Below are 23171 nucleotides of genomic sequence, written 5' to 3'. Positions count from 1 at the left end.
CAGTGCACGTGGCAAAACCGGGTAAGTAGACCAGCGAGTGTTTGTATTCCCCACACGTCTGCCACAGCATGTTTATTTAGGCAAGGGCATACCTTTGCATCCACATCTAGCTTAAAGAGACACAATGAAAGCCCTGCATATGGAAGGCCAGCTGGAGTGGTCTGCTAGAACAAATGTTGGACTAATGACCTTACTTAGCTTAACAAATATACATTGACCTCTATCAAATTCATTAAAAAAAGACATAAAGGGGGGAAAAACTAAGGAACAAAATATAGGAAAGATTTATGACTAATGTGAGGTCCATTACTAAAAGTACTGAAACTCATTTGACTCAATAAACACTGTGGCATATACCAAATCATTGTAAATGTTATAAACTAACATAAGGTTTGTTTTAAGAGCCCAGAATTATATAGGATGAGTGCTGTTTACAACCACTGCAGTGTAGTGTATTTACTGTAGTTAATTCATCATCAATCCCCTTAACATGTCTTCTGTTAATTCATACCTTTTTGACGTGGAGACAATGGTTCCACATAACTCATAATTCTCATTTCCATTAACAAAATTCATTTATTCCCCATCCTAAAATGATACGAGCCATAGACACTGATATTATTTAAATTCAATGTGCTTGTTTGCAAATTGTAAACATTTGAATGGGATGTTAGAATATGAACTGCATATTAAAGGAATAGTTTACCTTTAATAGTTTAAGAGTAAATGAGTAAATATTGATGAATGCACTAGTCCCCCTTTTCCAAAGAAAATGATCAGGAACTAGGCCCGTCAAGCTTCAAAATGACAAAATAGCAGCATTAGTATCATTAACTGTTGTCTGTATAGTCCATGTCTTCTAAAGCCAAATATGAAGAAATTTTCTGTATTGATTTCTTCTCAGGTGTTTTACACATATTTCAAATTATGCATAATGCAAATCATACATACAGTACATGAAAGTAAACTTAACAGATAATGTTCTAGCAGAAAATTACCAGTATCTTGTCTGTGTTTCTTCAGTTTTTTTCTTACAGTGTATGATTACTTATGAAAACGCCTCGGGTTTCGTATGAAACCCTGGTTCCTCGAGGGAACGAGACGCTGCGTCTGAACGCTTTGGGAACGCCCCCAGCGTGACCACGCTCTGAATCATGTGTGTAATCAGTCCAATAGAGAAGCGCGTGTGACGTCACGGACGGGGTGACGTCAGGAACCAGGAAGCTATAAAGCACATGCAGTGTATGCAGCCGGCAGCTTCTGAGACCAGGAGCGCTGCAGGGATGCCGAACTTGTGGAAGGCGACGCAGCGTCTCGTTCCCTCGAGGAACCAGGGTTTCATACGAAACCCGAGGCGTCGAGCTGCGTCGGAACGCTTTGGGAACGATATACCCACGCCACCAGAATTTCAAAGCCCCTGCTATGTGTGAAGCAGGTAGAGAAAAAGGGCGAAAGTAGCCCAAGTGAAACGAGCGGCCTCAGCCCACTCGTATAGAATAACTGCGGCCTCAGCCGACTTGTAGTAAGGGCGAAAGCAGCCCAGGAGTAAAAACTGCGTATTAAGCAGGAAAGAGAGGGGCCTCAGCCCACTTATAGAAAGGGCGAAAGTAGCCCAGAGCAATTGCGGCCTCAGGCGACTTATAGAAAGGGCGGAAGTAGCCCAAGAGTAGTGATTGCTTGTTAGGCAGGATAGAAAGGGGTATCAACCCACTAGTAGAGGGGCGAAGTAGCCAGAGTAAAAAGAGCGGCCTCAGCCTACTCATAGAAAGGGCGAAATTAGCCCAGGGAAGTAACTGCTGGTAAAGCAGAAGAAAGGTCTAACTCATAGAACCTCGCAAATGTAAGTGGTGTGGACTATCCCGCAGCGTTACAGATATCCTGCAGGGAGACACCTGCCAGGAAAGCCTTCGTAGCCTCAACTTCGCGGGTAGAGTAAGCCTTGGCTTCCAAAGGAGATGGAAGACCAGAGGACTTGTAGGAGAGAGAAATGGCATCCGAAATCCACCGACTTAGAGATTGCTTAGAAGCTGGAAGACCTCTATTATAGGGATCAAAGCAAACAGTGCTCGCACTGGACACATACAGTTAAGCTTTTGTTGTCCCGGTTCCGTGAAGGGAGGAGGACAAAAGGCCTGGAGCTCAACAGGACGTGGTACTACTGAGGGTACCTTGGGTACGTAACCCGATTTAGGGTGCAGGAAAGCTTTGACCATGCCAGGGGCAAAGTCTAAGTAGGAAGGGGCCACTGAGAGGGCCTGTAAATGACCAGCTCTCTTCAAAGAGGAAATAGCCAAAAGAAAGGCAGTTTTAAAGGACAAAAGCCTGTCCGAGATTTCTTCAATAGGCTCGAAAGGAGGATTACATAGAGCCTCTAAAACCACAGCCAAGTCCCACGTGGGGACGGGGCCTCAGCCTCAGCACACCGCGGAGGAAACGTGACACCAGGGGAAGTCTCCTGAGGGAGCTAGCACCAAAGGGAGCATGGAAAGCATCTATGGCCGCCACGTAGCCCTTCAGTGTAGAATGTGCATTACCAGCTGTAAGGCGGGCTTGCAAAAAGTCCAGCACTGAACCTACTGGGCAGTGAACTGGGTCAATCTGGTGCTGATTGCACCAAAGGATAAATGTATTCCACTTCCCGGTGTACATTTTCCTCGTAGAGGGAGCTCTGGATTGGAGGATGGTCTCAACAACCTCAGTTGTTCCATAGCTCCAGGCGAGGGTGCAGGATCGCGTCCCCTGCCTGTGAGAGAAGGTCCCTCCTGACGGGAATTTCCCAAGGAGGGCCGTCTAGGAGAGAAATCAGGTCTGAGAACCAAGCTGGACCCGGCCAGAACGGGGACACTAACAGAAGGCGGATTCCGTTCCAGCGCACTCTTTCCAGAACTCCCGGGAGCAGAGCGATCGGGGGAAAAGCTTACAGGCGAAGCCTCAGCCACGTCTGTACCATAGCATCCAGTCCCAGGGGAGCTGGATGACTCAGAGAGAACCAACGGGGACACTGTGTCGTCTCCTGGCTCGCAAAGAGATCCACTTGGGCTTTCCCAAATTAGCTCCAGATGACTTCCACCAACACGGCCTGCATTTCCAGGCAATTGATGTGCCAAGTAAGATGGCGTCCGCTCCACAGACCTCGGTCTGAGCGGCCACTCATGACCGCCCCCAACCGGTGAGGGAGGCATCCGTAGTTAATGTCACACGATGACATGGAGCTCCTAACACCGGGCCCTGAGACAGGAACCAAGGCTTCCTCCATATGTCTAAGGCACGAAGGCAGCGCCAAAGGGAAAACCCTTTGGTCCTGAGCCACCACTGTAAAGGTCTCATGTACAGCAGGCCAAAAGGTATCACGTTGGACGCAGCTGCCATGAGGCCTAGCAGAACTTGAAACAGTTTCACAGTGAGTGAGCGGCATAATTTGACTCTCTTGACTGCGTTGAGAATCGACTCTATTCGTGCGGGAGACATATGTGCCTGCATCGTGGGCGAATCCCAAACTACTCCTAGATAGGTGGTTCTCTGAGACGGAGAAAGAACTTTTCTTGGAATTTAGTCTTAACCCCAGAACTTTCATGTGAGTGAGAACGACATCTCGATGTCGAACTGCCACTTCTTTTGACTGTGCCAGTATAAGCCAGTCGTCTATGTAGGTGAGTATACGGATGCCCTGGAGTCGCAGAGGAGCAAGCGCAGCATCCATGCACTTGGCGAAAGTTCGGGGTGAGAGTGCTAGGCCGAAAGGAAGAACCCTGTATTGGTAAGCTTTGCCCCCAAAAGCGAACCTGAGGAACTTCCTGTGTTGTGGAAGGATGGAGACATGAAAGTAGGCATCTTTGAGATCTATTGTGACAAACCAGTCCTCGGACCTGATTTGAGACACTTGACAGTAAGCATTCTGAACTTGATTGAGCAGCCTGAGGTCTACAATAGGACGCAAGCCTCCATCCTTCTTTGGAGCAATGAAGTAACGGCTCTAGAACCCGGACTCTCTGAGATGAGGAGGAACCACCTCGAGGGCTTCCTTTCTCAGGAGAGTTTCTACTTCTTGTTCCAGAACCAGAGCCTGCTGGGGTGTCACCATAATGACTAGAACCCCCTGAAAAGGTGGCGGGTGAGTGCCGAACTGGATTTTGTAACCCCTTTCTACAGTGTGCAGGACCCATTGAGACACATTTGGCAGAAGTTTCCACGCTGCTAAACGTTCTACTGAGGGAATCAGCCTCTCGAGGCTGACCTCTGGTGGATTTAGAGATGGTGAACCACGGTACAAACGGGCGGATGTAAAGAGAGGCGCTCGCAGGAGGCCGCTGCGCCCTGCGCCCGGAAGCAGGACCTGATCCGCGGGGGAACGCTGGTGAGGGCTCCTTCCTCGAAAAAGAGCCCTCCGGGACCAAAGCGTGCGGAGAGGAAGCCGCAAGCAATGCACACAGTCAGCCTCCTCAAAGGCTATTTTAATATTTTTTTTGTTTGTTTGTTTTTTCTCTATACTCAGTACACAAATAAAATTAGAGCAAACTGGCTCTGAAAAACAGCACTGAGGGACAAACACTTACACAGAGCGCGACTGAAAGACAGAAGCTGCCGGCTGCATTCACTGCATATGCTTTATAGCTTCCTGGTTCCTGACCTCACCCCGTCCGTGACGTCACACGCGCTTCTCTATTGGACTGATTACACACGTGATTCAGAGCGTGGTCACGCTGGGGGTGTTCCCAAAGCGTTCCAACGCAGCTCGACGTTCCCGAAGGGGAACTTATTTATCTTCCTCTGGAATTATCATTGATGCTGATGTAAATAATCAGTTAAGGTCTGTTCCTCACAAAACGCTTTCGTATAGCTTGGAAAATAGTGTACTAGTACATATAATATGCTTTTTTGGAGCTTGACAGCCTCATTCCTCATTCACTGTCATTATATAAAAAAGTGTGTACTAAAAGAAAATCATATGGGTTTGGAACAACATAAGAGTGAGTGAAAAAAATAGGTGAACTATTCTTTTAAGACTGATTAAACCTGCTATTTAACTTTAAATCTAAACTTTTTTCAAGAAGAGTTATTCACTACAGTAGAGGCAATTATTTCTCTATCTGCTGACCTTTAAAGAGACATTATGTATGTATTTATCTTATCATCTCATGAAGTGTTTTCAATAGGCTTTCAATAGCAATTAAGTGACCCTGCATAACTGCAACCCCTCACCTGCTTTCTCTTACATCTGCCAGTTTATCACTTTTAGAGGAGTTTGACTGTAGCTGTAATGAACTGGAATCCCTGCCTCCCACCATTGGCTACCTGCACAGTCTTCGGACATTTGCGGCCGATGAGAACTTTCTGTCTGAGCTGCCCAGGGAGGTGAGTATTAGTGTTATCCAGTTTCTACAAGGAAATCAAAGTCACATTTTCTATTTATTTTACCTCTCTTTGTGCTGAAATTCCACTACATTGCCAAAAATATTGGGACACCCCATTCTAATGAACAGGTTTGACTAATTTAGTAATTTCTATGAGTACAAATCTTAATGTTTAAGCATATAATGATATTCTAGGGGATTGTTTGCTTCTAAGTTTACAGCAACAGTTTTGACAGGACCCTTTTCAATTCTAACATGACAATGCCTCTGTGTACATGGCAAGGTTTAAAAGAAATGATGGATTCAGTCAGAAAGCAAAGTCCTAATCACAGCTAAACACATCTGGTGTGACTTTAAAGGTTGTATCAGCGATTTCTAGCCTAAAACATAAAGTGTCAAATTCAGCTGATCTTTCATCACGATCCGCTCGCTGCCTGCCCCATAAATTGTCCATGAAAAAAACGCGTCTCTCTGGTCAGCCTAGGGTCCGAGATATGCCAAAAAAACAATCGGCGCTATCAACTATTCCACAGATAAACAAACCGTGTTCCAACCAATCAGCGTCAGGGGGTTCGTGTTGTGGACTTTCCTACTGGTGCAGGGATGTGAGGGAGGCGGAGCGAAAGTCCACAACACCAAACCCCTGGCTGATTGGTTGGAACAATGTTTGTTTTTGCTGTGGAATGGTTGGTAGTGCCGATTGTTTTTTTGGCATATCTCGGACCCTAGGCTGACCAGAGAGACGCAGTTTTTTCACAGACAATTTATGGGGCAGGCAGCGAGCGGATCGTGATGAAAGATCAGCTGAATTTTACACTTTATGTTTCAGGCTAGAAATCGCTGATACAACCTTTAAATGCAGACCTTGAGCCAAAAACTCATTAACAAACACCAATGACTTGCACATACACTATATAAACAAAGGTATTGGGACACCCCCTTCTTTAGAACAGAAAAAGGCACTTCCAAAACTGTGGCAACTAAGATGGAAACAATTAATGTATTTATAAATTGTATTTCCATCTCTGTTGCAACCGTTTTGGAATTGTCAAAAATGACTGCACCCATATGTACAAGTCATTGGTGTCTGGTGATGAGTTTTTGGCTCAAGGTCTGCATTTAAAGTCACTCCAGAGATGCTGAGCTGGGATTAGGACTTTCCAAGTTCTTCCACACAGACTGAATCAATTATTTCTTTTTTTGTCTTATACACCGAGGTATTGTCATGTTAGAATAGTAAAGGGTCCTGTCAAGGCTGTTGCTATCAAAGTAGAAGAACACAATTCCCTTTGAATATCATTACATGCTTAAACATAAGGATTTGTACGCATGGAAATTACTACAGTAGTCAAACTTGTTCATTAGAATGGGGTGTCCCAATACTTTTGGCAATATAGTGTACATCCTAGACCAGCGAAGTTGATTAGATGTGTTCCAGTTTAAATAATCTCAAATCAAATCATTAAAACTGTCAAAACAATTTGAAGAACATTTAGATATGTTAAAGCTGGTCTACAACGATAATTAGCCACTTCTGAACTAAAATCAGTTAACTAAGACCATTTTGGAATTTTTAATCAGTTTTTTTCAACAGGGCTCAGAAATTACTCACCAACAAGGCCACTTTTTTAGCTCACCTTCAGAACTTAGATCTGGGGACTTACAGATTTTTAAATGAATAATAATACTACCTAATAATAATACCTTCATATCATCTTAATAGCTATTATATTGTTGTAAACATGTTTACTTACTTAACTTAAAATTGTTAACATAAACTACTGTTCAGAAGTCAGGGTTTTGAAAGAAGCCTCTTATGCTCCTGAAAGCAGATACAGATACAGTAAAACAGTAATATTGTGAATTATTACAGTTTTAAATAAAAGCTGATTTTTCAGCAGCGTCAGTGTCACATGGTCCTTCAGAAATCATTCTAATATGCTATTTCATGAAACATTTCTTATTATTTTTAATGTTGAACAAAAGGTGTTCTACTTAATATTGTGGAAACCATTGTGTGTTTTTTTAGGATTAGGAAATATAATACATGATTAATGCAAAAGCTAGACAAATAAGCTTTCCTTTGATATATGGTTTGTTAGGATAGGACAATATTTGGCCAAGATAAAACTATTTGAAAATCTGGAATCTGAGGGTGCAAAAAATTCCAAATACGGAGAACTGCCTTTAAAGTTGTCCAAGTGAAGTTCTTAAAAAAAGCATATTACTAATCAAAAATTTAGTTTTGATATATTTACGGTAGGAACAAAAGGTGCTCTATTTAATATTATTGTGGAAACTATTATGTCTTGTTTTAAGATTCTGTGACAGAAAAACAGCATTTATTTGAAATAGAAACAGTTACAAATGTCTTTACTCACTTTTGATAAATTTAATTTTAATGCAGAATGTTTCCTGCCCAGAATCCAAGTCACAATGTTTGCTGTGTAACACATAAAGCTATATAAAGCTTGTAGATAAATCTTAAAATAAATATAATACAGGATATATGTAAAACATCTGAAATCCGAATAAATAAGCTTTCCATTCATGTATTGTTTGTTATGATAGGACAATATTTGACAAAGATACAACTATTTGAAACATCTGCAATCTGAGGGTGCAAAAAAAAACAAAAAACTAAATACTGAGAAAATTGCTTTTAAAGTTGTCCAAATGAAGTTCTTAGCAATGCATATTACTAATCAAAAATTAAGTTTTGATTTATTTACGGAAGGAATTTTAAATAACAAAATATCATGAAACATGATCTTTACCTAATATCCTAATCATTTCTTGCATAAAACAAAAATTGATAATTTTGACCCATAAAGTGTATTTTTGGCTATTGCTACAAATATACCCGTGCTACTTAAGACAGTCCAGGGTCACATATATTTTTTGCTAACACATTTTGAGATCCACTGAAGTGGCTGAAAACAGGACAGCCTAAATCTGTGAAACCAAATGCATGGTAATGTCCTGCTGACCTTTGCTTGCTGTATTGACAGAATACAAGAGTCATTTTACCTGAGAGAAAGATAGAATGCTGATATTCAACAAAAAAGCTGACAAAATTGCACCTTACCAGAGCTATCATATCCTGTCCTGTGCTGCAGATTGGAAACTGCAAGAATGTCACGGTCATGTCCTTGCGGTCCAATAAACTGGAGTTTCTGCCTGATGAAATTGGACAGATGACAAAGCTACGTGTTCTCAATCTAAGTGACAATAGGTAACACCTGATGTTTGTGTAGTTTTTTTTTTTTTTTTTTTTTTATTTTACACCGTGCATGCATTTGTCAGCATTCACACCAACACATAATCTTCAAAATTGTTTAATGAATAAAAGATGAGACACATTATTTGCTTAAAGTTTAGAAAGTGCCTCTTCAGATCTTTTATAGGATTGATGGATTGTCTTGATTGGTTCATGTAAAGCAGTGAGGATGGTGTTAATTATTTTCCATGATGGCACAGTAATGGTACCCTGGAAATCCAGAGGTCTCACTAGAGCACAATTTGAATTGTCTCTGCAAGACAGTCTGGCATCGAGCAATGATGCACGTTACTGCATTACGTAAGCAGTTCTGGGAACCAATCAAATCGGTGTATCTGATGGCGGGCCAGAGGCAAGCTAAGCTGATGACGACAGCGCTGCGACGTCCGGAATCATTTAGTAAACATTGAAAGATGGCTACAGATGAACACCAGTTGTTTGAAAAGGTTTTGGCCGCTACAATGAATGAGTTAGACTTGGCTTTTCATATAAAAGAGGAACAGAAAACCGCTCTTGAATCCTTCCTTTGGTTTTGCCGACTGGATAAGGCAAGAGTTTAATCCATCAGTTAGCTAAGCGAATGGGGTGTATTGTTGTGATTGGTCATGGCGTTATCCAATTGCGTGTAGTGAGAGTTTCAAATGCATGCCTGGTGCCGCCCCTTGAGTTAGGCCCTTTTCATTGCTCGATGCCAGACCCTTAATCTTAATAGATTAGGGTCTGGATTTTTTCCAGGCTACAGTAATGGGGCATGACATCAGAAAAGTGCCTGATCTTCCCACAGGTTAATTAAGAAAGCTCTTTATGAGCTGTGCGGACCGTTTAGATGCTCTGACTGCGATTATCAGGAAGCAGAGTAATTAAACTTAACCAAGACTAAATGTGGCATAGCCAGAGTACCTGAGTTAATGGGGTTTTGAAAGTGAACAGAATCACCACAGGTCTTCATAACATTTTAACTACAACTGTCTCATTTTGGCATTTGGCCATCCATGTTTTGCCTCATGAACTAATTTTTTATGTTCTGTTTTAGGTTAAAGAATCTTCCCTTCACTTTCACTAAATTGAAAGATCTTGCTGCACTCTGGTTATCTGACAATCAGGTTGTTATCTGAACATCATTTTAAAATTCTGTACAGAATTTTCTGTCTTAACGGTATAGTATTTTGACCACTTTTTAACCACGTGAACAGTTAATACAGTGTTAAAAAATCTGTGAACTTTACTGTAAAAATATGGTTGCACTATTTTAGGGTTTACAGATTTAACTTCAATTTAAAATTGGATTAGCTGACAGCCCAAAATTATTCATACCCCTGGCAAATTCTGACTTATAGTTACTTTTATTCAACCCGCAAGTTTTTTTGACCAGAAATGAAATGAAAATTTAAAAAATATTACTCCTCTTTTATTTACATTTGAACAAAAAGTGTCATGTCCAAAATTATTCATGCCCTTCTCAATAATCAATAGAAAAGCCTTTATTGGTTATTAAAGCAATCAAACGCTTTCTACAATTGCTGACCAGCTTTTTGCATGTCTTCACTGGTATTTTTGCCCATTTATCTTTTAGCCAGCTGCAAATATGGCTTGACCCCCAAAAAAATTCTAACAAAAGGTTTCTCAGTGGTTTACAGTAGTATCAGATGGACTTAAAAACATACTAAAAGTTTACCAAAGTTTGACTCCTAGAAAGGCCCCATTTTCAAAATGGCGGCCGTCAGGTCCTCAAAATGACCATTACTCCTTTGTATTCCTCCTAGACCAGGAATAATGGTGCCTGATACATGTTTTGACCATGTAATATTTTAATTAGCATTTTTGCATGATAGATACAGGTAAATTATAAAATTAAAATATAAATTAAAATGTCATGGAAAAGTTAATTTATTTCAGTTATTCAACTCAAATTGTGAAGCTTGTGTATTAAAGGGGTCATCGGATGCCCATTTTCCACAAGTTCATATGATTCTTTAGGGTCTTAATAAGAGGTATAATATACTTTGGTTAAAAATTCTCAATAGTATTGTAAAAAAACCCACCCTTTTACCTTGTCAAAATCAGCTCTGCAAAATATCAGCTCATTTTATCGCATGGGCCCTTTAAATGCAAATGAGCTCTGCTCGCCCCGCCCCTCTCTGCAGAGGGATTAGGAGCTGTAATGTTTACTTTAGTCACGTTTAGCTGCATTTAGCTGTGTTCATTTAAACTTGCCAACGAGCACATTATTAAGATTCACACGAACAGAGACGCATATGTAGTTCGGGATCGGCCCTTTCCTTTTAAAAACGAAAGTAACGTTGTCCTCTGCATCTTCAGCAGCTCAGATGTCGGGAGCAAATGACTACTGCTATGTTCATTATTACATCCAACAACAGAACACCTCAAACACTCAATAAGAGTCTTCCTCTGCACCTAAGGCGACACAATGGCGATCAAAGTCGGACTGTTTCAGCTCGATGAGGGCGGATCTAAGGAAAGACGTTCATGTCAATCTACCTCTCTATCGTGGAAGTGCCCTCTGTTGGAGTTCCTTCACGACAAGAAGCTGAGAATGACCCGATTTTAAAAAGGGGATATTACTTTTAAAGATTAAAAAAATACCACTGGGTAGATTTTTATCATTGTAGGGTGGTTGTGTACACAAACTGCCAACACACATTAATATTATAATATGTAAAAGTTAGTTCTGTGTCCGATGACCCCTTTAAATAAATTAATTGCACAGAGACTGAAGTAGTAAGTCTTCTAATTAAGTAAGTTCTTTTAATTGTGATGCTTTGGCTCACATTTAACAAAAACCCACCAATTCGCTATCTCAACAATTTAGAATATGGGGACTTGCCGATCAGCTAATCAACTCAAAACATCTGCAAAGGTTTTCTGAGTCTTCAAAATGGTCTCTTAGTTTGGTTCACTAAGCTACACAATCATGGTGAAAACTGTTGATCTGACAGTTGTACAGAAGACAATCATTGACACCCTTCACAAGGAGGGTAAGCCACAAACATTCATTGCCAAAGAAGCTGTCTGTTCACAGAGTGCTGTATCCATGCATGTTAACAGAAAGTTAAGTGGAAGAAAAAGATGCACGACCAACCGAGAGAACCGCAGCCTTGAGAGGCTTGTGAAGCAAAATCGATTCAAGAATTTGGGTGAACTTCACAAGGAATAGACTAGACTTGCGTCAAGGCATCAAGAGCCACTACACACACAGACGTGTCAAGGAATTTGGCTACAGTTGTCATATTCCTCTTGTTAAGCCACTCCTGAACCACGGACACCGTCAGAAGCGTCTTACCTGGGCTAAGGAGAAGAAGAAATGGACTGTTGCTCAGTGGTCCAAAGTCCTCTTTTCGGATGAGAGCAAGGTCCTAGAGTCTGGAGGAAGGGTGGAGAAGCTCATAGCCCAAGTAGCTTGAAGTCTAGTGTTAAGTTTCCATAATCTGTGATGATTTGGGGTGCAATGTCATCTACTGGTGTTGGTCCACTGTGTTTTTTTTTTTTTAAATACCCGTTTACCAAGAAATTTTAGAGCACTTCATGCTTCCTTCTGCTGACCAGCTTTTTAAAGCTGCTGTTTTCATTTTTCAGCAGGATTTGGCATCTGCCCACACTGCCAAAAGCACAAAAAGTTGGTTAAATGACCATGGTGTTGGTGTGCTGGACTGGCCAGCAAACTCACTGAACTCCATAGAGAATCTATGAGGTATTGTCAAGAGGAAAATGAGAAACAAGAGACCAAAAAATGCAGATCAGCTGAAGACCACTGTCAATGAAACCTGGGGCCTCATTTATAAAGACTTGCGTAGAAATCATCCTTGATTTTATCTAAGAACTTTTCTGATTTGATCGTAAGAGCGATTCAGAGAAACGAACGTACACACGAAATCCATGCGTATGCCAGTCATTCGGTTATAAATCACAAATGATCGTGGAATTGTGTGCAGCTGAATGTTCCGCCGTCGAAACGCCCCTGCTTAATTAATTAACATATAAAATGAGCTCATTCCTAAAGCAAAAACTCTGTGACAATGGCAAGTAAAAAGGAGCGCAAGAAATCAAATTATAGTGAGGCTGAACTATCTGCAATACCAGGCATTACCACAAGGAAACGGTCGTACGCCAAGCTGGAATCTGACGTGGAGATAAGTACTTTTCCACGTCAAAGACGGTTTTTATAAATCTGTACTTTGACGTGGATTTGATCGTACGAACACTCTAAGATCAAATCAGTGCGTAAGAAAGTTTTATAAATGAGGCCCCTGGGCTTCCATACCACCTTAGCAGTGCCACAGACTGATCACCTCCATGCCACGCTGAATTGAGGCAGTAATTAAAGCAAAACAAGTATTGAGTACATATACAGTAAATGGACATACTTTCCAGAAGGCCAACAATTCACTAAAATTTTTTTTTTTTTTTTGATTGGTCTTATGAAGTATTCTAATTTGTTGAGATAGTGAATTGGTGGGTTTTTGTTAAATGTGAGCCAAATCATCACAATTAAAAGAACCAAAGACTTAAAACTACTTCAGTGTGTGTGCAATGAATTTATTTAATACACAAGTTTCACAATTTAAGTTGAATTACTGAAATAAATGAACTTTTCCACAACATTCTAATTTATTGAGATGCACCTGAAAGTGATTACAAGTACAATTATATATTAAAGCAATTTGAAATAAGTGACCATTTAGAGGGTTCACACATAGGCCTCTGTTCGGGCTAATTCAGAGTTGTTTATGATCAAAGTTATACAACTCCAATTTAAGGAAGTTTTGGGTGCAATAACTTTTACATTGAATGTCAAGTCTGTGTTTTAGAAAAAAAAAAAGCTGTACTGCATGTGTCCAAAAACACGTACTGAGTAGGAGTTATATGACATTGGCTAAATCGATTACATCTCTGGTTCACCCCAAACAAAGATAAAACCTTACAGTAATCTCACATCATGTATTCCATAAGTATGTAATCATGTCAGTGCAATTTAGACAAGTCCAACGGATTCATAGACCCAGAAAACATTGGCTTAGACACCAAGATTACTTGGCTAGGTCAAATAATGAAGGAGTTAGGATATTTTAAGGGTTTTCTGCCCATCTTGGACGCCATCTTGAAAATGACACCTTTCTAGTGGTCAAACTTGGCTAAACTTTTAGTATGTTATTAAGGACACCTAATACTACAAAAAAAACAGCTGAGAAACATTTTGTTAGAATTTTTTTAGGGTTAGGTGTTTTTTTTTTTTTTTCATAGCTCCAACTCTTTCAGGTTGGAGGGTCTCCTTGCCATCACCCTGATCTTTAGCTCCCTCCACAGATTCTCAGTTGGATTTAAGTCAGGACTCTGGCTGGGCCACTGCAAAACGTTAATGTTTTGTTTGCTAACCATTTCTTCACCACTTTTGCTGTGTGTTTTGGGGCCCAAAAGACTGCCTGATGTTGTTGTTGTTGTTGATCATTTTAATGTATTGCTCCTTTTTCATGGTGCCATTTACAGTGATTAGGTTCCCTGGTTCACCGGCTGAAAAACACCCCCAAAACATTAGGTTCCCAACACTATGTTTGACAGTGGGAATGGTGTTCTTAGGGTTAAAGGCTTCTCTTTTTTATGCCAAATGAAGGCTACATCTTTGTTGGCAAACAATTAGATTTTTTTTTCATCTGACGATAAAACAGAAGACCAGAAGTCTTCTTCTTTGTCCAGATGAGCATTTGCAAAGGCCAAGCGGGTTTTTGTGTGCCTTATCTGGAGAAGCGGTGTCCAACTTGGTCTGCTTCCGTGGAACCCAGCGGTGTGCAGTGTCCGTTGGCCTTTCTGCCTTGAGATGTTGCCACTAGCAGAGCCCAGATTCATCATTCATTCTTTTTTACCTCTCTCACTATACTCCTGGCCAGCACTGGTGTTACTGTTGGCTTCTGACCACGTCCTCTGAGATTTTTCACAATGCGGAACGTCTTATATTTTTTAATAATATTTGCACTGTAGCCACTGGAACTTCAAAACATTTAGATAATGTCTTATAGTCCTTTCCTGACATGTGAGCAGCCACAATGCGCAGCCGCAGGTCCTTAGTGAGCTCCTTTGTCTTAGCCATGACTGTCCACAAACCAACAGCAGAGAGCTTCTGTTTTTCACCTGTTGAGTTGATTAAAACAGCTGTTCCCAATGAATCAGGTTAATTAGGATGCTTTAGAACAGCTTGACTATTAGGAATGGTATAGAACTTTGGATTTTCCCATTGACTGTGACAGTTTGCAAAGGGTATGAATAATTTTGGAGATGCCACTTTTTGTTCAAATTTAAATAAAAGCTGAGAATTTTTTTTTTTATTATCTAAAATTATCTTTTGGGAGAAGCCTGAGTCATTGTCATTGTAAATATGATGAAAAAGATGACTTTTTTACTGTTAGCTTCCAAAAATAGTAGTATGTATTCAAAAATTCATATTTTTTACCATACATAGTAAGGCAATTTAATTACCAGCTGACAGGTTTTGACATAGCAGGGTTACTATCTTTTACTATTTAAATTACAATATTTTTTTACCTGCAGTTAGTGTTTGGACAAAAAAAATAATAATAAATGTCATTGCATTATAAAAAAAAATATAAAACCAAAATGGCATTTTTCTCTAATTTAACTATTTCTTATTTTCATGATGCAATTCAATGATGTTCATACATTTCGAAAGTTTCTTTATGTATCTAAGTACTTTAAGGGGGGCATTGTATTTATTCATTTGTAAAATGTGGTTAAAAGTGGTCAAAATACATACTTCCATTAAATAAATCTGATTTGGTATTTGATTTAGTAGTTGTATTTACAACAGTTATTTTTATTATTCAGTCCAAGGCCCTTATCCCCCTTCAAACAGAGGCTCACCCTGAGACCAAACAGAGAGTCCTTACCAACTACATGTTTCCTCAGCAGCCTCGGCACGATGAGGGTAAGAATAAATCAACCATTTCTCTTTCTTTGATTTTACATTTTACTGGATTTAAACTTTCGAATGGACGTGTGTTTTCTATGCTGCAGATTACCAGTCTGACAGTGACAGCTTTAATCCCACTCTCTGGGAGGAACAGAGACAGCAGAGGATGACAGTGGCATTTGAGTTTGAGGACAAGAAGGAAGAAGAGGACAACTCAGGAAAAGTGAAGGTCCCCTTAAGATTTGAAAACGTGAACCTCTTTGGCCCTATATACACCTGGTATCAACATCCATCTTGGGTGACCTGATCACAGATGTTAATTTCAGATGTAACCAGGGCCACTGCTGTATCTGGATAGCTTGGATTTATAAAAAAAACACCTTTAAGCATCAGAAAAGGTCACGTCTTTGCCATATGGGCTAAATCCTCTTCCCTCTATCTGCAGGTTGAGATTAATCTGAAGCGATATCCAACCCCTTACCCAGAAGACCTAAAGAACATGGTAAAGTCAGTGCAAAACCTGGTGGGTAAAACCACTCACCCCCTCAACACTGAAAAATGTTCTTCTGGGACCAATATGGAGCTCCACAGCCAAGACAAGTATGAGCCCAAGTGGCCCATTGCTCCTAAAGAGGTAATGCTTCTTTATCTTATTTTAGCACAGTGCCTACCCGCGTTCATAGATCAATGTCTCTGCAATTTGGCTACGAAGTGCAGTCTTTTAAAAAAAATAAAAATAAAAAGGATAGCTCAGACATTTGATTAGGCGAGCCACATTTGAAGCTGTTGAGGATTTTAAACAAAGTTGTTTAGGGGTGCAAAAGTTGAAGGTACACTACAGTTGAGGTCAAAAGTTTACACCCCCCTTTCAGAATCTGAGAAAATAAGAGGGATCATACAAAATTCATGTTATTTTTATTTAGTACCGACTTGAATAAGATATTTCACATTAATAATGTTTACATATAGTCCACAAGAGAAAATAATAGTTGAATTTATAAAAATTACCTTGTTCAAAAGTTTACATCCCCTTGATTCTTAATACTGTTGTTACCTGAATGATCTAAAGCTGTTTTTTTTTTAAATTTAGTAATAGTTGTCCATGAGTCGCTTGTTTGTCCTGAACAGTTAGGCCGTGATCACACCGAAGCGTTCTGCGCGCTGCTTATGCGCCCCGGGCGCCTCGCATTTTCGCCGCCTACTGCTCTTCACGTTTTTGCAGGAGCGCTTTGAGCGCCTGAAGTTGAAAAAAAAAATCAACTCTGAGCGGAAAAACGCCCAACGTCATTCGCGTTCTTTTCCATTGTCCAATCGAATGAATGGAGAGGCGGGCCTTCTGTTGTGGTGACGAAAGTTTACCGTTGTTTAAAAAGTCCGGAGACTGCAAGAATTAGAGGAGAAACCAAAAACTAAGCTATAATCCTTTGATTTGACTGACAGGACAGCTGTTTTGGTCATTGCTTAGCAACATAAAACAGCCGCAGCATACTGCTCTTTTAGTAAAAGTCACCAAAAAAGGCAGTGCTGTGCGCCTCGCGTTTTTAGAACTAAAAGACGCGTTCGGTGTGATCGCGGCCCTAAACTGTCTGCTGTTCTTCAGAAAAATCATTCAGGTCCCACAAATTCTTTGGTTTTCCATTATTTTTGTGTATTTGAATTCTTTCCAACAATGATTGTATGATTTTGAGATCCATCTTTTCACACTGAGGACAACCGAGGGACTATTACAGCAACTATTACAGAAGTTTCAAATGCTTATTTATGCTTCAGAAGAAAACATGATGCATTGAGAGCCAGGGGGTGAAAACTTTTTGAATTTGAAGATCTTCTGGAAAACATGTAAGTATCTTCTTCCCTGCTCTTAATGCATGATTTGTCCTTCTGGAGGATCAGTGAGCGTTTGAAGCTTCTGTAATAGTTGCATATGAGTCCCTCAGTTGTCCTCAGCGTGAAAAGATGGATCTCAAAATCATACAGTCATGGCTGAAAAGGGTTCAATTACACAAAAATACTGGAAAAGAATTTGTGGGACCTAAAGGATTTTACTGAAGAACAGCAGGCAGTTTAACTGTTCAGGGCGAACAAAGGACATGTGAAAAACTATCACTAAACAAAAAACACAGCTGTGAATCATTCAGGTAACAACACAGTATAAAAGAAGTGTATGTAAATGTTGGAACGGGGTTGTTTTTATAAATTCAACTATTATTTTCTCTTGTGGACTATATGTAAACGTCTTTTTTGTGAAATAAATAATAATATATATCATATTATATTACAATAATAAAATATTAAGAACTATTTATTAAACATTTGCGTCAGTTTTATAAAAACAGTCAGAAGAAAGGGTTATGCAGATTACACACGGTAAAACGACTGTAAACATAAAGCCCCTCATAGATTAATGCTTTAATATCTATCACTTAGGAGTTTTTGCAGTTTATTTTGTCATTGAATCACGAGACACTTGTAGAAAAGTGGGTATTCTTTTGCAGGTGACAGAGCGAGAGGTCAAAGACCTCCAAAGACCACCAATGTCTGAACAAGGTGTCATCCTCAACTCAGCCATTGACATCCCAAAGCGCAAAGACAAAGAGGATCTGACTGAAAGCTCAGAAGTATGACAAGATTTCTCTTTTAATCTTCTCTCTTTTTAAATGCTAGATGCCTTTATCCTTTTAAAATATTTATGCCCAGTAATATATCAGGGTTGCAGCTTACTTTAAGCTCCCCTTAACCTTTCATAGCAGTTATAATGGAAAATGATTGTAGATACACCTAAGGGATTGCTTTTAACACTGAAGGATGAGAGTGTGTAATGAAATTCAGGCATAGTTTCTGTTTTCGAAGGCCTGGTATTTGCACCCTCAGTGTCTGAGTCAGTTCGGTTGCGTGTATAGAGCGTGTTGAGTATAGTGCTGAGAGTGTTTGTTAAAGGTTAGCTGAACCTGCGGAGATAAAATACACAAAGATCAGTGCAAATGTTTCATCTCTCACAGCTAGCAACCCCCCTCCCCAACCGCCAGAGCTGCAGTGTTTAGGACACTGGATAATGACCAAGTCATTAACTTTGCCTATGAATATTAGAGAGCTGGTGCAATTAGTAGTGAATGTCACACTAAACTTGTAGTATGCTTCGTTTTTTAGACACTCACTTTTAAAATATCCCACACTACTAGAAATCTAGACCTGAAATCTCAGTCCTGTAGCACTGCTCTGAATACAGCTGGAAATCTTTTCGTAAACAGAAATAAAGGTCAGCGGGAAATGTCAAGAACACTCAGAGGATCCATTAAAGGTTCCTATATGAAAATATTAATTGAATTCAGGAATGCTAAGGTGATTTGAGTAAACTCTAATAAATCTCAAGGAATTATGCAAACACAGCTACATTCATAATCCATTCATTGATGCCAGGCTTTTCTATGCTTGCAGTAGCTCTTTGTTTAGAATAGCAAGTGCATGGTGTATTGTGTCCATCGCAGCTTGGCCTCACACTGCTTCCCCCCATGGTCTCAGAGACCCCCCGGCCAAACTGTGGAGCGACAAATATTCGTAATATTATCAGGGTTATCGGGACCTTGGGAGTACCAGTGCCATAAACCTCATATATCTTACACATTCTTTTCTTTCTAGACCATGAGAATCCATTTTTGTTTGTTTGTTTGTATATATGTATGTATGTTTGTTTTGCTTAGATTTCTTTACATCGCGTCGTTCAGAAGCCGCAACAGCCAGAGAATACGAGCCTGGCCGTTACTTCCTCTTCCTGTTTCTGCCTCATAGTAAGTGGCTGAGAGACCAGACAGCAGTAAATCAGCTGAACATATGGGGTGGCTCATTTCAACTGCCTTCAAAGCAAATTCAATTCATTTTCTCAGACACCCCCATTGTGGGTGAAACATTTGTTAAATACATGCATGGGTTTGTTTCTCATAATGAAGTCAAAACCAAAAAAAAGTGAAATTTGTTAACTCCCAGTCCATCTGTTTTCAGCATAATGTCAGTGTTCAAATTACAGGGGGGCTAGATGGTCATTTAAATTTATCACAGAAAAAGATTGCTGTCTCTATGATATTTCAATGAAATATTCTCAACAATAACTAGCAATATTAACAGTAAAAACAGTAGATTTATAAATCATATGAAAGCTGAATAAATAAGCTTTCCATTAATGTATGGTTTGTTAGGATAGGACTTTTGGGCCAAGATACAACTATTTGGTAATCTGGAATTTGAGGGTGCCAAAATATTAAAATATTGAAAAAAAAACACCTATAAAGTTGTCTAAATGAAGTTCTTAGCAATGCATATTAGTACAAAAATTAAGTTTTGATATATTTACGGTAGGACACTTAGAAAATATCTTCATGGAACATGATCTTTCCTTAATATCCTAATTATTTTTGGCATAAAAGAAAAAACGATAATTTTGACCCATACAATGTGTTTTTGGCTATAGCTACAAATATACTTGTTCTACTTAAGACTGGTTTTGTGGCCCAGGGTCACAAATAGCATTTAAATGGAACCCTGGGTATTAAGACTTGTATGGCTTAATATAACTTAAATGATGTCTCTTACTGAAATATGTAGTAGAAACCCATGAAAGACTTACTTATTTAAAAAATCCACATCGTTTTATACATATTTAGGACTATGGGGGATGCCATTACTTCAATGATGTAAAATGGTTGCACACGGTGAGCTAATGATGCTACCTGTTGCCACAAAACTACTAAAAATTCCTTTCCTTTCCTGTTACTGACAATAAAATGCAGCGTTACTATCATTTTCACGTTGCGTTCTTCTGAGGTAAATTCTGGCTTTATTCCTCTCAGCGCATCTACTTCTAGTAATGAAAATTAGCCGAGATTAACTTGATGAATGTTCACGTTTGTTTACAGAAATGTGGCCGTTTACCTACATGTCCACGCGTCTCATGTGGATGTTTGAAATTTAAAAAAGTAAAGCCGTTCATGGGTGTGATTACATTAGTGACGAGTATATATGAAAAATACTGGAGCTCGCGTTGGTATCATATGGATTACTTTATCAGAGAATATTTGTTTTCTACATGACTTACTTCATCTAAACGTAGACATTTCAAGCTTTCTATACATAAATTCATGGAGATTCAGGTTTTTTTATGTACATGTCTGTAAAGAGAGGTAACTGAGACCGTGACTGCAGAGAGAAAAAGCATGTGACAAAAGCACATTGTTTTCTTGTTATTATGACTCTACACAAATAAAAGTAAACCTTTTGCAGTTTCAAAATGACAAAGTATTTTTAGTTTTCGCGGTTAACGGTAAAAAACGAGACAGACCGCACCAGTGCGACAACAGTGTTGCCGTAGGATGTTTTTCATGTCTGCAGGTTGAAGCAACCCCAAAACCGTGATATTTAGCCCCTGAAAGGTGTCTCTCACATTGTCCCACATCAACATTAAAATAGTGTAGATTAGTGCACAATGTACAAATTCATTTGCCATATTTAATATTGGGGGCATCCAAGTTATTTGACATATTTGAACATTTTTTTTAAAAATTAACAATACTTACTTTCTCTGGTAATTAGTTACTTTTAAAACTTTTTAAAGTAACGTGCCCAACACTGGTGGAATCATACAGGTTGCACCAGTTTCTCACCGATTGCAACCATTTCACTTCACCAAAGTAATGGCACCCTCCATAGTTCAAAATATGTATTTAAAAATAAATAAATAATAAAATAAAAAACTTTTTTTTTTAAATAACGTAAATCTTTCATGGGTTTTCTACAATATATTGCAGTAAGAGACATCATTTACATTATATTAAGCCATGCAAGTCTTACCACCCATGGTTCCCTTTTTAATAAATCTAAACTACTCACAATGCTGTCACCATAGTCAGCAGCACATACTGGGTGGGAAAAAAAAAATCCAGTTACCCTTTATTTTTTAGAGGAAAATGAACATAAGATTTCAATAGATTTTAATTTTCTTTTTCCTGTGATGGCAAAGCAAAAATTCTAGCACATTACTTCATTAAGAATAATAAGAAATTATACAGTTTTTTTTCAGGATTCTTTGATTCAAAACAAAATAATTTATTTGAAATATTAATATTTTGTAATATTATATATGTTGATTTTGGTCAATGTATCTTATAATTTAAAAAAAATTATACTGAACCCAAAAATGGTAGTGTATAAGAGCTTTTTTATCCAAAATAATGGACTCCCTTAAATCTTTGGCCTTATTCGAACACTGCACAATATGCGTCAAATGGCCCCCATGCTGAATTTTGTTTACAATTCATTTAATATTAGTATGAAAGCATCAGCCTGCCGCATCAATTTACACAGTCACATTTCCTTTGACTCGTTGTGAGGGCGCAACAAAGAAAAAAAGAAAAGATGAGAGAGAAGATGAAGGCAGAGAAGGGGAGAGGCGGCTGTTCTGAGAGAATCTTCTGATATGTGACTTTCCTCTTGCTCTGCTGCCGGTTGTGTGAGCCAGCCTGCTGATGTACAGTCAGGTCTGAGAGGTGTGAGTTTTGCCATAGACAGCTGTGAGAGAGCTGGAAGCAACTGATTTGCTCCTGGGGGATTTGACCAGACAAGCCAGGACAAGGCCTGTGAATCATAACAGTCTATATATTACTAATGATGAATCTCAACTTGATGTTGAGGTGTGAGATCACACTCTGTTACTTCTAATATATTTCTCAGCTTCAGCTTTGTTTAACTTCGAGGTCATTTGGGGACAGTGTTTGCACTTTAGAATCATGAAAGTGTCACTGTAATATAAGAAAGGAATTGTTTAAGCATATTATAAAGAATGACTCATTTCACTATACTGCAAAACCTTTAAAGAAACCTAAAGTACAAAGAACCTAAAGCTACAGTAAGGTGTTTACGCAGAGGTATTTCATGTTTTAGCTTACTTTATTGGAATCTCCTAACTTTATGCAATGGAAGCCCACTTCCGCCACTGAATAAAAAATAAAAAATAAGTTATTGCGACACTTAATCTCACAATTCAAAACTTGACACAATTGCAAGTAATTAAGTCAGAATTGTGTGAAATATACTCACAATTGTGAGTAATAAAGTCAGAATTGTGAGATTCAAACTCACAGTTCTGATTTTTTTTCCTCAAAATTGCGTGATAGAAACTAGTCAAATATTGTCAGAAAATAGTGAAAAATAGTCAGAATTGCGAGACAACTTGTAATTCTGTTTTTTTTTTCTCAGAATTGTATGATATAAACTCACAATTGCGAAAAAATAAAGTCAAACATGTTTCTATAAAACTTCAACTTTATAACTCAAAATTCTGACTTCATTTCTCAGAATCAGAACTAAAAAGTCAGATTTGCCAGATGCAAACATGTAATTGTGAGAAATAAATCAGAATTGTGGTAATCACAATTATCTTTTTAAATTTTTAATTCAGTGGCGGAAATGATCTTCCTTATTATGCTTTGAGTTTTTTATAATATGCAATTAGGCAAACAGATTTTCATACAGTCAAAGTGTTTGTAGTTAATACAACAGCAATTTTTAATATAATTGGATGATGACGTTTGAAAAAAATATAGTTTGATTTACATTT

At 39.0% G+C, this 23171-nt stretch overlaps 1 protein-coding gene across 1 annotated transcript in view; it reads left to right on the top strand.

Annotated features, from left to right (window-relative positions):
- Nucleotides 1-23171, top strand: part of LOC141347544 (leucine-rich repeat-containing protein 7-like) — an 86540-nt gene that overhangs the window by 47595 nt on the left and 15774 nt on the right. Inside the window, exons 11-18 of the mRNA XM_073852545.1 lie at nt 5223-5352; nt 8471-8586; nt 9665-9734; nt 15484-15583; nt 15673-15797; nt 16014-16202; nt 18064-18186; nt 19267-19353. Of these exons, the coding sequence (XP_073708646.1) occupies nt 5223-5352; nt 8471-8586; nt 9665-9734; nt 15484-15583; nt 15673-15797; nt 16014-16202; nt 18064-18186; nt 19267-19353 (940 nt within the window). The remainder of the gene's footprint in view (nt 1-5222; nt 5353-8470; nt 8587-9664; nt 9735-15483; nt 15584-15672; nt 15798-16013; nt 16203-18063; nt 18187-19266; nt 19354-23171) is intronic.

The sequence above is a fragment of the Garra rufa genome, chromosome 12 (genome assembly GCF_049309525.1).
Source record: "Garra rufa chromosome 12, GarRuf1.0, whole genome shotgun sequence".
Lineage (NCBI taxonomy): Eukaryota > Metazoa > Chordata > Actinopteri > Cypriniformes > Cyprinidae > Garra > Garra rufa.
This window is presented reverse-complemented; position numbering and strand designations above follow the sequence as displayed.